Consider the following 15108-nt stretch of genomic DNA (forward strand, 5'->3'; position numbering starts at 1 on the left):
GAAGCAGATTTGTTTGCTTGCTTTTTGAGTGTCTGTAAAATTGCTAAAGTAACTGATAAGAGTTTCAATGTTATGTGTGATGGCCATGTTATATAAAAGGGGTCATCAGATGCCCATTTTCCAAAAGTTGGTATGATTCTGCACCATGCTTTGATTAAATTTGTCTTGATTGTGTAAAACACCCTTTTTACCTTGTCAAAAACAGCTCTGTTCACAGCGAGCCATTTCGGTGCATGTCTCTTTAAATGATAATGAGCTACTGTTTACCCTGTCTCTCCTCTGTTTGTTTGCGTATTTGGTGGCACATTACCATCATAAACAAAACTAATCCACTGGGTCCTCAGTGGCTCTGATGTTGGGAAAAAATGAACACTCTTATGTTTACTTTTACATTCAAACAACAAGACACCTGTATTGCTTGTGAGACATCGTTGTTGCTACAGCTGCTTGAGAAAATGGCGGACAGCATACAACTGGCTGAGGGCAGAAATATGCTAATACGGGACAGCCCGTAAGTGGCCGTGGGTGGGGCCCGAGCAGTATGACAGGCCCCCCTGACTGCTAAGAAAATCTAAACGGCTTGATAATTGAGATGGTTTAGGTTTTTTAAAAACAAAGAAGTGAATGGATTTTTATCATTGTAGGGTGGTTGTGTTCACACACTGCTAAGACACATTTATATGCAAACACCATGTAAAAGTGAATTTTGCTCCTGATGTCCCCTTTAAAGGTCAAAAGTTTGTTATAATTAAGAATTTTTAATGTTTTTGAAAGACATCACAAAGGCTGCATTAAAAATTATGTGAAAATGATTGTCTCAAGGGACAAGTCCTTCAGAAATTGTTCCTATATGCAAGTTCTCATCTTTTCTCACCTTTTTATGACAATCATGCTTTTTTCATGCAGGCATGGAGCCCTTCTCAAGGGAGCCAGGTTGGGAAGGATCCCTCCATGCAACCGTTGCATGGCCCAACTTATCCTCCTCCTCATTCTCTGAGCGTCCTGGACTCAACAACACTTTCAAAGGAGGATCATACTTCTGGTTGGTGTCTCAAAACAGCTCAATAAACCCCACTCAGGCGCCCGTTCCGGTCAGGGTGCGGGACATGACTCTGGCCAAAGCTGAGATTGGAGTTCTGGGTCTGATTCTTGCTCTCACAACACTAGGGAACAGTTTTGTACTGTGGGTTCTGCTGAGGAGGCGCAAATACAACGCACCCATGCACATATTTATGGTCAATTTGTGTGTTGCAGACCTTGTGGTGGCATTTTTTCAGGTGAGCTGAACTTGGTCTAATGCTTAGTGTAGTACTTCATCTTTAAAGTCACTAGTCAACAGCACTACACTAATGTTTTGCAGGTGCTCCCACAGCTAGTATGGGATATCACAGAGAGATTTCAGGGTCCTGATGTGCTGTGCCGCTCAGTCAAATATCTGCAGATCGTGGGAATGTTTGCATCCTCTTACATGATTGTTGCTATGACAGTGGACCGCCATAATGCCATCTGCTTCCCCCTGCAGACTTACAAAGGAGGGGCAGTTTCACACTGGAATACACACATCATGGTAGCCTGGGGTCTAGCCCTTGTTCTCAGTGTGCCACAGGTACTAGTTGTAAATGACTACACTTCAGTGAATATGCATTCACCCGAAAATAAAAATTTGCAGATAATGTACTCACCCTCAGGCCATCCAAGATGCTGATGAGTTCTTTTCTTTATCTGAACAGATTTGGAGAAATTGTGCATTACATCAGTTGAGCACCAGTGGATTCTCTGCAGTGAATGGAAAGCAAAAAACTGTTTCTAATAGACAAATCCATCACTACTGTGTTTTTATCAGCTGTTTGAACTCTCATTCTGAGAGCACCCAGTGACTGCAGAGGATCCACTGGTGAGCAAGTGATGTAATGCTAAATTTCTCAAATCTGTTGCAATGAAGAAATAAACTCATCTAAATCTTTAAAGGCCTGACTGTGTGTACTACTCCTTTTAAAGTGACTCACCTGACAATTTATTATTTATTTATTTTCAGGTCATTCCAAACTGCTGTTTATTCCATGAAATACAAATGGAGTCTTTCTGAAATATTTAACATATTTTCCCAATGCTGTCTTCCCTACAGATGTTTATTTTCTCCAGGTCAGAGGTTTCTCCAGGGGTGTTTGAGTGCTGGGCGAATTTTGCTGAGCCTTGGGGGTTGAAAGCATATGTGACCTGGATGACTGTAGCTGTATTTCTGCTTCCTACCTTTATTATCACCGTTTGTCAGGTACTCCTGGTGTCTGCAAATTCCATTTGTGTCTGGAATCCCAGCTTTCCCAATCACCTTGGGAAAAAAAACATAAATGTTAGCACAGTTAAGAATTACAACTAGTGGGCCTAGTATTTACTATAGTGTTTTTAAAGGAGAAGTTCACTTCCAGAACAACATCCAAGTAAAGAAATTATGTTTTTTAAGGAAAACATTTCAGGATTTTTCTCCATATAATGGACTGATATGGTGCCCAGAGTCTGAACTTCCAAAATGTTTAAATGCGGCTTCAAACAGTCCCAGCCGATGAAGAAGGGTCTTATCTAGCAAAACGATTGGTTATTTTCATAAAATAATACAATTTATATACTTTTTAATGTCAAATGCTCATCTTGTCTTGCTCTCCCTGAACTCTGTGTATTCTGGCTGAAGACAAGGTATGTCGAAAAATTCTAATCATATTTTTTCCCACAACTTCAAAATCTCCCTATATTGCTGTTTTACCATTTTTATTAAGGGTGTTTGATCTTATTTGCATGTTCACTTTGCAAAGACTGGGTCAGAACTTCTGCAGTGATGTAGGATGATTTTGAAATGATTTTTGAAGGGGGTGGGTACATTAACACAAAAACAATTTCTTTATGACTGAAGAAAGAAAGACATGAACATCTTGGATAACAAGGGGGCGAGTATTTTATCTGTAAATTGTTGTTCTGGAAGTGGACTTCTCCTTTAGTAACAAATCAACATTATAAGAAAAATTCATAAAAATAAGACCCAATGTACTGTGTTAATATGAAGGAATTTTACGTATTGAGTTTTCAGAGGTGTTTTCAAAAGTCTCCGTTTTGGTCCGTTTACTCTGAAACGCAACCCTGCGTTTTCAAACTAAAATGGAGTCTGCAGTTTTCAAAACACAGTGTAACCTTAGCAAAAGTTATGCATTTTAAAATGAAGATGCACTAGTGTAAATGTAGCCTGAAATGCAACCCTGAAGTTTTCAAACTAAAATGGGGTCTGCAGCATTTTCAAAAGTCTCTGTTTTCAAGGGTCGAAAACTCTGGAGTAGTGTAAATGATAGGCGTAACCGTAGCAAAAGTTATGCATTTTAAAATGAAAACGCACTAGTGTAAACTTAGCTTGAAATGCAACCCTGGAGTTTTCAAACTAAAATGGGGTCTGCAGCATTTTCAAAAGTTGAAAACTCCGGAGTAGTGTAAACGACAGGCGTAACGGTATCAAGTGAGCAACAGCTCTGTGTAGTAAACGCTGCTCTATCTGAAAGCACACATTTGATGGAGATTTACTACTGGTTACATAACCGGCTTTACTGACAAGATGCGCATTGGATATTGCATGCGATTTATCATGCAGCCCTATGTTAATGTACTACTGAATATGTTGGGAAAAACCATCTGGAAGCTGCCACATCATATTGAGAAGGACTTAGTAAGCTGGAAAGGGCACAATATTTTGACAAGCTAAAGTTAATAGGTGGTAAAGATAATAATATTTCACCTACCTGACCGGAAATGTTTGCACAAACACGTATGTTGTCAAGATTCTTGCCCTGAAAATCCTGGTTTAGTTTGGCCAACCACAAACACCCTTTGTTCCTCTAGTAAGTTTTCTGCACTCTTCTTCTTGATTTGTTATAACTTTTGGCAGTCTATAGTACTCCAAATGTTTTTCCCGGTCCGACTGATTAGTACAGCCCAATACATGACAATAATTGACCATTATCAGCAGCAGTAATCAGCAAAATATGTGGGTTTTATTTGGTTCAGTGCCTCCAATATGGGTGATTGATGATGTGTCTATATATGAACTACACTACACTTCAGCGTCATCACCATTAAGATACTACCAATTATTTCAATCTTAATTTGAAATCAACAAGTTGGAAAATTCGAGTTAGAATAGTCTGCAGCAGCAAAAGTATAAACACAAAAAGGCTGTAAAAATGGACTAGTGAATAGATTCTGTTTGGTGTGATAATGTTAAATGTGCCTAAACACCTCTGTTGTCCCAGCTAGTCAAGTGTTAGCAACTGCCTTTTTCAAGATAAAGCTTAAAAAAAAAAAAACAAGTGGGTTATTTTTTGTATGTATTATAAGTCGTAGAATAAAATATCTTAAGCTTGTGTTTACCATCAAACCTATTTTAGGCATTTTACCCATTGACTTCAGGGTGATGGAACCGGAAGTGCTAAAACAGTAACTAGTTTCCAGGTTTAAGATTCTATTGTCTCAGCTGTGATCTGAAGAAAAGGACTTTTGTTATCTGGAGATAAAACATGATCTGCTGGGGTGACAGTAATTAAGAGGAGGTGGATCCCCTGACATGTATCATAATGCTTGTTTAGTGAGATTATGATCTCTGACCTGGCCAAGGGGTTTTGGTCAGTGGAAGTCTATTTCAGGAGAGGAAATCTCAAATGTGCAGATCTTTCCCTCAACGAGCTGATACAGTTCCCAGGAAGTCAATCATCTTATTTAAGAAAGAGTACAGTGTAAACCTAAAACGGCTTCCCACTGAGTGTCTTTGGCACAGTGTCTTTGGACAATGTGTCTTTGGCAACAAAAAATCTTTAGAAAACATTTAGCAAGAACCTTCTCAAAGCTGGTCTGACCATTAAAACATCTGCACAGTAAAACTTTCCAGGCTAACATCTTACTGACGTGAAAATGTTCTACTTTCATAAAATACATCAAATAATTCCCACAAAGCTCACAAAAATAATGAACGAATCTCTCATATTGTGAACTTACACGTGTAAAGTTGTTTTTGCCGCTGACTTGTTTATGGTCTGTTTCACTTGCAGAGTGTCACTGGTGATTCAATACCACCATACAAAGCTTTTAAATTACTTCTGTTAAACGTCCCATATGGGTTTGGTTTATAGACAAGATTTTTATTAAAGGCTCTATCATTGACTTAATAAATAAGTAAGTGCTAGAGATTAGAAAGCAGTAATTCTCAACACTGCACATTTTAGGATTTCTTACGTAAAATACCTGATTCAGCTTTCCAAATTTTTATCTAAATTTGGATAGGATCCATAACCGCCGTTGTGCTTGTATAAATTAGCGTTACATTTTTTTAATTAGTTTGTGAACTAATGAACAAAATGATTTTCTAACCAACTATATGAGTTGTTTGTTAAGGCTGCATGTCCAGAGGTTGACATAAAGATAAATAATCAGTGGTTTTAAACAAATACTTTGCATGCATGATTCAAAGAATTGCTCACAAACTACTTGCAGAAAAACAAATGAGTTAACCAATCTAAATGAATCTTTTTAGTGAACCAATTTAAACGATTCAAGTCACCGACACAATCCGCACCACTAATTTGTCCATAATGTATTAAACAGCGACAACGACTTGTGGTCTGTAGTAATAACCCAGAACAGAATAAAGAAGTCGTGTAAAATGGAATTTACATGTCAAACTAATTTATTTAATCTTAATGTATTACTGTGCTGACAGTCCTATTATTTGTTTATATATTTGTGTCTCCAGGTACGAATATTTAAAGAAATCCATGACAACATTTACCTGAAATCAGAACGTGTGGTTTCTGCTGACGTGAGGAAGAACCTAGTTATTTTTCACTTTCCCGTCTTCAAAAAACGGGCCAGCACAGTCAGAGAGAGAGCTAGACGCTCACACAAGATGAGAGAAGTAAGAGAACTTCATAAAAAGAACACCAACAGTGATTCTCACACCTGCAACTCTGAGGATGCACCAGAGCTGGATTGTTGTGACCCATCTTGTCAGGATGGCTACAGTCCCAATGACGTGGCCTCACAGACTCACAGTTCATCCCCTGATATGCTGCCTCACATTCAGACTCATCCTCACACCATCTGGAGCAACTCTGCTGCCGTCCAGACACCACATGGGAACTCTGTTCCTCACAGGAACTCTCACAACACCACTACTGAGGACTTCAATGCTTCCTCAAACCCCTCTTACCCACCTTACCCCCTCCATCCACCTCTTACAGGTGTGTCGAAAGCTATGTCTAAGACAGTGAGGATGACTCTGGTCATTGTGCTTGTCTACACCTTGTGCTGGTCACCCTTCTTCATTGTACAGCTGTGGGGTGCCTGGGACCCCAATCCCCCGGAACAAGGTGAGAAACTAAAGCAGTCCTAACAAGAAAGATATAGCATAGCCATTTTTGGAGAAAAAAGTCAGTCACTGTAATTCAGTGACGACATTTGGCTGTTCGATAAGGGTAGTTCAGTAATGAGACTGACTCATTGGATTGTGGAAGTGCTTTGGAATGATTGCAGATTATCTGGAAAATGTTCAGCCCATCAATGCAATCAGTCATGTTGGTGTTTACTACAAGAAATATCCCACAAATGCCCTCCAGCTATCTTTTCGCTATCTCTTTCCTCGCTCTCTCTCTCTTTCTGCTCTTACACACATACATATTTAAAGCCCATTTCTTCACATCAATAAATCTCCATTCCCTGCTGCTGTTCTATCACCTACCAGATGTTGATATCTCTCACCACAGGCAACTGAGAGCTGCTAATACACACATGTGTGCTCCTACCCCAGCTGCTTTTGATTGGTTTCAGCTGTTTACTTGCAGCCAAATGGGCAATATATTGCCATTGATTAAACAGTTGAATATAATGTTTTGTCATTATAAATCTCTGTTTGGCTTCTATTTCTTTATTTACTATTCCAGTTTAAAGTGTGAGCTCTAAAGCGATTTTTAAGAGTGTCCAGTGAAATAGAGTAAAAAGAGTGATGAAATAACTGTTTTCTGTTTTAATATATTTAGGTGCCAAGCACCAAAGGTGCTTACTGTAGGCACCTCTTGTATCCATTAGTCTTCGTCTTCTTCTTCTTCTCTGGAAGTCTATGGCATCCCAAGTTATGAAATTTGGCACACAGATAGAGGACAATATCAATATTAACCATAGCAATTTTGTAGTCTCTAACTCAAACTCTCTAGCGCCACCAACAGGTCAAATTTATGCTTTGTTTCTGCTAATATTTGTACTGTAATGTCTAAAAGCATTGATTCCTAATGATTCCTTGGCTCATGCTGAGTCGAATGCATACCAAAATTTACATTTCTATGGGCCAAGATTTTTCGCAATTTTGAATTACCCCAAAAAATAGACTTTTTCGAACTCATATTACTCAGATCATCCTCAGAGCATTCTGACAAAAAGTTTTTTGATATACCAAACCATTTTGAAAAGTGTGTTAATGAATTTTGCTTGTGCTATATCAAGTATGACCTGAGGTCACTTCAGTCGTCCCATAGAATAGCTTGTGGGAAAGTAATGAAATTTGGCACACAGATAGTCTCAATATTAACCACAGCAAATTTGTAGTTTCTACCTCAAACTCTCAAGTGCCAACAAAATTCTTTTTTTTTTTAATCTAATTCGTTGGCTCCTGCTGAGTCGAAAGCATACCGAGATGTAAATTTCTATGGGTCAAGATTTTTTACAATTTTAAATTATCCGAAAAGTCTACTTTCTAAACCATCGTCCTAGATGGTTTGTCTAATTTTCACAAAGATCATCTTCAGAGCATTTGGGCAACAAGTTATCAAAAGCTTTTTGATATACAAAACTATTTTCGTAAAGCATGTTCACGAATTTGACGACGTTTGTGCAAAAGTTGACATGAGGCTATATCTCCACAACGCTTTAGTAGATTCTGACCAAACTTGGTATGTCTTATAACAAGCATGACCTGAGGGCACTTGAGTCATTTTGACACAGTGTCACAAACTTGTCAAAAGAGTGAAATTTCTTAAAGACACAATACCTCTGAATGACATTCTATTAACATTACTGGAACATAACTTTAAAGGGGTCATCGGATGCAAAGTTCACTTTTTCATGTTGTTTGAACATTAATGTGTGTTGGCAGTGTATGTCCAAATCTACCCTATAATCATAAAAGTCCATGCAGTGGTTTTTAATAATCTGTGAAAATAATATCCCCTTTTTCAAATCGAGCCATTCTCAGATGCCTGTCGGTGTGCCGTCACATTGTTTCGATGCCGGAGCAGGGATGTTAAATTAGACTTAAATTAGATTTAAATTGTGTTGCTGGATGTAACAATGAACATAGTGGTCGTCATTTACTCCAGACATCTCAGCCGCTGAAGATGAAGTGGATTACGTTTGTTTGTGAAGGGAATGCACCTCCCAATCTACATATATTCGTCTATGTTTGCGAAATCATTCGTGATCCAGCTTCACCTACAGCAGATTTGAGTATAAGGGTTTTTTTAATGAATCTCTGCAATCACCTTTCCTAATAACGTGCTAGTTAGCAAGTTTTGTGGCTAAACACGCTAAATGCGGCTAAAGTAAACACTCTCAGAGCAGCAGAGAGAAGAGAGGGGCAGGGCGAGCAGAGCTCATTTGCATTTAAAGGAACAATCCCTCAGAATGGCATGATTTTTGCAGAGCTCATTTTGACAAGGTAAAGAAGGTGTTGTTTTACACAACCATTGAGAATTTTTAACCAAAGTATATTATAGACTTTTCATTAAGACCCTAAAGAATCATATCAACTTGTGAAAAATGGGCATCCGATGACCCCTTTAAAAGAACCTTCCCAGACGTTCTAAAAACGTTCTCCGCTAGCTTGGGCAAGCATTTGTGAAAGTATAAACAAGGTTTTAGTCGAATTTAGATCAACACAATTCAAGGAGCCACTGTCTCTAATGTGGTTTATATTAATAGTAACCCTTAAATAAGGACAATAACTTGACCTCTACAATAATCGACTTGAAATTGATCTGACTTTCTCTTCCTCCCTCCCTCATTCTCAGGAGTGGCTTTCACTATCCTGATGTTGTTAGCCAGTCTGAACTCCTGTACGAATCCATGGATCTACACAGCCTTTTCCAGCAGCGTGTCCCGTGAACTTCTCGCTCTGCTGCGCTGTCGGCCAAAGCTGCCTCGCAGGAGCTCAACGCATGACCACTCCAGTGACATAAACACTTCAACTACCAAGGACAACCAGTACTGACCCCTACAGAAGAAACGAAAATTGAATGTCAGCAGAGACGGCGATTTATGCGCGTGTACGGTCTATCTGTCCTACGCATGTGGAAGACATGTTGTCATGAGATATTGCCGCATCTTTATTCAGAGTATCTGACGATGCCACTTTAACCGAGTGAACTGCAAAGAGTGGCTTATTAATGACCAAACAGGACCAGTGTATGACACAAAGATGAATTCATGAGGATTTTATGCAAAAATGGACCTCTGAATATCTTTGCTGTCTCATCAACCAGGATAAAGAACAGCTTACTGACTGCCATAATAAGCTTAATTAAACTCTAAGAAAAAAATGTATAATTTATTAAACACTAAAATTTATCAAAGTATTGTCCACTATCAGGTATGAGATGGAGATAAACGTCTTAAGTCCAGAGGAAGAAGAGATCAAGGCCTTAACCCCAGAGCCAGCTATTTCATCCCATTTATCAGTCTTTCTGCCATAAGTCTTCTTCGGATTTAGAGCTTTCTTTGCAAGGACTGAGGAAGAACATAAATTATGTGATTCATGCGTGGAAACTATATCCAGGGGACAGTTCAAATCCATGCCAAACTGAAAAATCCAGGACTAAACAGTGATATATATTCCTTATTGGACAAATATCTGACAAATGGCTTTCATACGCATTCAATGCAAAAGGTACTGTTATAAAACTGAACATATGTTGACAAATTTGTATATTTAATGAGGCATACTGAATAAGAAAATAATAATGGTTTTATTCAGTCAAACACCAGCTGTGTGCAAAGCAGCAATACTTTTAGTTTCTCGCTAACAGTCAAGTTATTTATTGAGCGCTTGATAGCTTATTTAAAGTTGTGTGAGAATAAAAAAGTCAGACTGAAAATAAGAAAATACTAATGGAAGAGAAATTAAAATGACATCATGTTATACAGTGCCTTGAATTAAACTGATGTACAGTATATGTATATACAGATCCCGTCATCTGATACTCTGCAAAAATTATTTTCTTAATCAGTATTTTTGCTTAAAATTAGAACAAATCATTTTCCAATTGGCCAGAACATAAACCACTAAAAAGGCATATCTTGTGCTTATCAGTTATTATCTTCTTCTATTTAAGTATGGCTAAATATTTTTGTATATAAAACAAGACTGATCAAGTACTGATTGAGAAAATATTTTTGTAGCAGTAGCTGACACTGTACATATAAAGACTTAGATTAAATGAAAACACACAAGATATAGTGTAAATAATTTTAAAATCTATTGTTACAGATGTTTATCTAAATATATTTATTTTGCATTTAAAGAGAAAAATGTCTTCGTCAAATCCTTGTGATATAGTCCAGAAACAAAAAATAAACATGCCCAATCACAAAAAAAAAAAACCCTAACGTTGAAAATTGAGTTACTTTAAGAGTAACTGATCTTAAATACACTTTTTTTGTCGATCTGAATGTGAGCTGATCATTTAAATTTTATTGATAGTCAAAGAAGATCAGTAAACAGATTAGAACAACTGATCCAAATTAACCTCTTTGTCAAACAGCACTTTTTAACATCACCTTTAGTGGTTAATATCATTTAAAGTCCTTATGGACAATGGAAAGGTTTTACACAGTTACACATCAATACATTTTCGTTGATGTGTAGCTCACTGTTGGTAGTTTTTGCATTAGTTGAAATGGTAGAAGAAGAAGTCATATAGCAAATACATCTGGCGGTCACAAATAACCCCAGGTTTACCACCACGACTACTGGTCAAAGACCACCTGCATGATCCAGCTATTTTAAGAATGCACTGCAGACATATAAGATGAAATTTTAAAACTTACAGCGTGAATTAGGATCGAAAGACAAAACACTTCACTGCAGGAAAGTATCTCATTCCAGCCATAACATATGGTGATGAGGTTATCATCTGTGATATGGACTGTGAACAAATAGGCTAAAATTCTTCACAAACTGATCCATACGAAAGATTCCTCAGAGGACTTGGGTGTTGAAGGAAACGTTCATCCCCCAAAAAACACACAAAAAAACAATTGCTGGAAATATACTCACTCTCAGGCCATCCAAGATTTAGACAAGTTTGTTTCTTTACTGGAATAGATTTGGACAAATGTAGCTTTACTTCACTTGCTCACCAATGGATCCTCTGCAGTGAATGGGTGCCGTCAGAGAGTCGAAACAGCCCTGATAGCACACATACATCTCAGAGACGTCTATCTGACGTCTGCATTTACATCTGCAAGACATATTTATTAGGGGAGAGCGGGGATGAAAGTAACAAAGCTATTTTCTTAGAGCCCAGACACTATTTGCTTTCCAAGCTATGACAACACATTCAGCACTCAACCCTTGATGGAGCTGAGAAATATCACGTGATTTCGTCATTGTTTCCCACCAGGTCCGGAAACCAGTTTTCGAATACAATAAGTAAATTATGGAAGCGGTAATTTTTTTCAAATTAGATGTGTTGTGTTTCTCGTTTCATGTGTCACAGTAATGATCAATCTACATGTGCTGTAATACATCCTGAAGTTTGGCTTTTCAGAGTTTTTCAGTATAGAAGTAATTAGCAGCTAATTATAGAAGTAATTAGCAGCATGCTAATTTGCTGACTTTCTGTGTCTTGCATCATTTATTAAAACGTTTATTATAAATGTTTATGTTGTATTATACCAAAAGAATATGCCAAGAGTGAGGGTCAGAAAGACAGACAGAGGTCTGATTTAGCCACATGTTCATGAGAGGGTGTTTCTGGACATAAGCCGTCAGGAATATCAGTCTCCATGTCATTCCATGTCAGGAATATCAGTCTCAGGGCTGTTGCTACATTTTATTTACCTTAGTCATATTTAGGTTTTAGCCATACCTTTTTTCCAAAGCTTTTAAACCTCCACCAATGAATTTGCAGTGTTTCCAGATGTTTTTATGCACATTTTGAATTTATGCATACAAACAACTGGATAGAAACATGAATAGGCCTACTGTTAAACTATGTTGAGAATTTATATTATGCTAATTTAATCTAATTTTAATATTGTTCGTTCTGTTAAAAAATGTTTTATAAAAGTAAGTTGAATGAATAAATAATTTAAACAATTCAAGTTTGTACACTCAGTTTTTGAAACATTTGATGAAACTTAAATGTGAAAGGAAACTGTAATAAGTTTTTGCAAAGATTAAGGACAAAATATGTTTGCAGTTACATATTAACAAGGTCAGAGTCATGTATATTTAATAAAAACAAGAGTAACACAAAAAATCTAGGTGTGTTACTTTTGACCCACCTGCGTGTTACATTCGTCCCAACCAACAGGGTCAAAAGTAACAACTTATGTGCAACTTATGTTCAAACTGAAATTAGAAGTCTTTCTACATTTTTACAGAATACCACCTGGTATTAATGAACCACACTTCTGAGTTACAGGCCACGGCAAAAATATATCTCTGTCTACAACGTTATCTTTTTAAATGATGTTTTTCTAAAAAATGGTACTTTCGTCCCCGCTCTCCCCTAGAGTTTTTGCTCATCTGCAATACGACTATAAGACGTTACCTATCAGATATCAAATAGACGTCTATTAGATGTATTTAAGATTTTTATGATTTAGAGCGTATGTAAAACTGACATCTTACAGATGTCTGTCAGATGTTTATACATAGCAGATGCTTTTCAGATTAAGTGATCTTTAACAGACGTCTTGCAGACGTATGTGTGCTATCTGGGAGATGATAAAACATCACAATAATCCTCAAATAATCTACATGACTCAAGTCCATCAATTAAAATGGAACCTCGGCTATTAAGACCTGGCTTAATGATGTCTCTTACTGTATTATGTAGTAGAAAATCCACGAAAGACTTACATTATTAAAAAAATCCACGTCGTTTTTTTTTTTTTTTTTTTAAAATTTTGAACTATAGGGGACTCCGTAAAATGGTTTCACTTGGTGAGGTATTGGCGCTGCCTTGCTATTTTTACCGCAACAGAACTCAGAATACACAGCTAAATAAAATACTCATATAATGACCACAGCAACTGCAAGAGCTTACAGATGGACACTGATATAAGCGTAAGCTTAAACCAAATGCTGTATCATCGATTTTTCCCCACAAGGAGTCTAAACGCCCCCGGATATCGAGTGAAACCCCTGCTGAGAAACTCTTTCAATGGCTCCGGCGTCATGACAAGCATTGATATGTTTACATCCTGCCCGGTATCGAGTGTTTCGTGTCTCTGACATTTGTAAGCCCTTTCAGTAGTCATGGTCAAGGCGGAGTGAACAAAAAAGCGGGTCTTTAGGAAGTTTTATGCATCCACAGGCATCTTCCCATTCTTTTCTCTTCATTTTATCGCTAGGAAAACAGCTCCCTAGTGAAAAAAACAGCATATGCTGGTAGCAGGGTTGGGGTCAATTCAGGAATGAACTCAACAATTCCAATTCAAAGAAGGAAATGGAATTGGAATTGGAATTCAACAAAAATTACAGGAAACAGAGTTGGAATTGAATTGGAATTACAGGAAGCGGAATTCAATTCAGGGAAATTCCACTGAATTCCGTTTATTGCTGTTTCTGAGCATTTATTTGTGATTGCATTTAGAGACATACATTTGAACTTTATTTATGATGCTTTAGAAATACCAAGTAATGTATGAAATAGAGTTGATCAAATGCAAGTAAATAAAAATGAGAACTGTACATTATGAATTAATAATTGAATGACAGTGGTGATAAGTTTCTGGATGTACTATACATTCAATATATGATTACCACATAATATATGTCTCAACTCACAAAAAAATGAGTCATGTTCATTCATGTATTTCATTCACTTTTTATTGCATTGAATTATCATCACTTCCTGAAATTTGGCATCGCTAAGATTGCATCTCTCAGGCCTAAATATCTCAAGTGGAATTTAGTGGAATTTATTTGATTTCAATTCTGTTTCCTGACATTCCAATTCAGTTCCAATTCCATTTCCTGTCAGCTGCATGCAATTCCAATTCCAGTTCCATTCCAGGAAGTGAATTGGAATTTACCATTCATTCTCAATTCAATTCATGAATGGCCCCAACCCTGGCTGGTAGGTATGTTTTGATGCTGGAATGCTGGTTAGGTAGGTTTTGATGCTGGTTTAAGCTGGTCCTTTGCTGGTTCATGCTGGTCCTTGACCAGCAACATGACCAGCAAAAACCAGCAAAGGACCAGCTTAAACCAGCTAAGGATCAGCTTAAACCAGCATCAAAACCTACCTAACCAGCATTCCAGCATCAAAACATACCTACCAGCATATGCTGGTTTTTTCACCAGGGCTAAGACTTAACTTAACTTGTTTCCCTTCGACTAAAAATTATAACCAAAAGCCGCACAATGTAACTTTGTTTCAGTATTTTATTTTTCGAGTTGCGTATTCCGTTATATTAACCCATACAATCTTAACACCTGGGGTTGCCTTTAACATTTTGTGAAGTAAAAAGCTGTGCGAAATGAACAATATATGAGTTCATAATTCATAATAATGTTTCCTTTGTCCTCTCACATTAAAATCCACCAACATATTTGTTTAGAACTGTTTTGGACCGTTTCACTTGTAAACACTGCTTCATCTGGGCGTATTAGGCTCATAATTCAGAAGAGATGACTTTTTAAGTGGACAAAGCAAGATTATGGATAGAGGACTCGAGCTGTAGCCTGAAGCAGAGGTTTGAAGTTAAGAACATCGCAATGATGTATTTGTTTATTACAAACACAGCTCTTTGGACTGTCATGCTGACGGCACCTATTCACTGCAGAGGATTCACTGGTGAGCA

General features: G+C 37.5%; 1 protein-coding gene across 1 annotated transcript in view; it reads left to right on the top strand.

The window, feature by feature from the left end:
- avpr2aa (arginine vasopressin receptor 2a, duplicate a) overlaps nucleotides 1-12267 on the top strand; it is a 42121-nt gene extending 29854 nt beyond the window's left edge. The window contains exons 3-7 of the mRNA XM_051095693.1: nucleotides 907-1277; nucleotides 1361-1606; nucleotides 2126-2272; nucleotides 5780-6395; nucleotides 9084-12267. Coding sequence (XP_050951650.1) covers nucleotides 909-1277; nucleotides 1361-1606; nucleotides 2126-2272; nucleotides 5780-6395; nucleotides 9084-9283 — 1578 coding nt within the window. The 5' untranslated portion in view covers nucleotides 907-908 and the 3' untranslated portion in view covers nucleotides 9284-12267. The remainder of the gene's footprint in view (nucleotides 1-906; nucleotides 1278-1360; nucleotides 1607-2125; nucleotides 2273-5779; nucleotides 6396-9083) is intronic.
- The last annotated feature ends 2841 nt before the right edge of the window (nucleotides 12268-15108 follow it).

The sequence above is a fragment of the Labeo rohita genome, chromosome 23 (assembly GCF_022985175.1).
Source record: "Labeo rohita strain BAU-BD-2019 chromosome 23, IGBB_LRoh.1.0, whole genome shotgun sequence".
Classification (NCBI taxonomy): domain Eukaryota; kingdom Metazoa; phylum Chordata; class Actinopteri; order Cypriniformes; family Cyprinidae; genus Labeo; species Labeo rohita.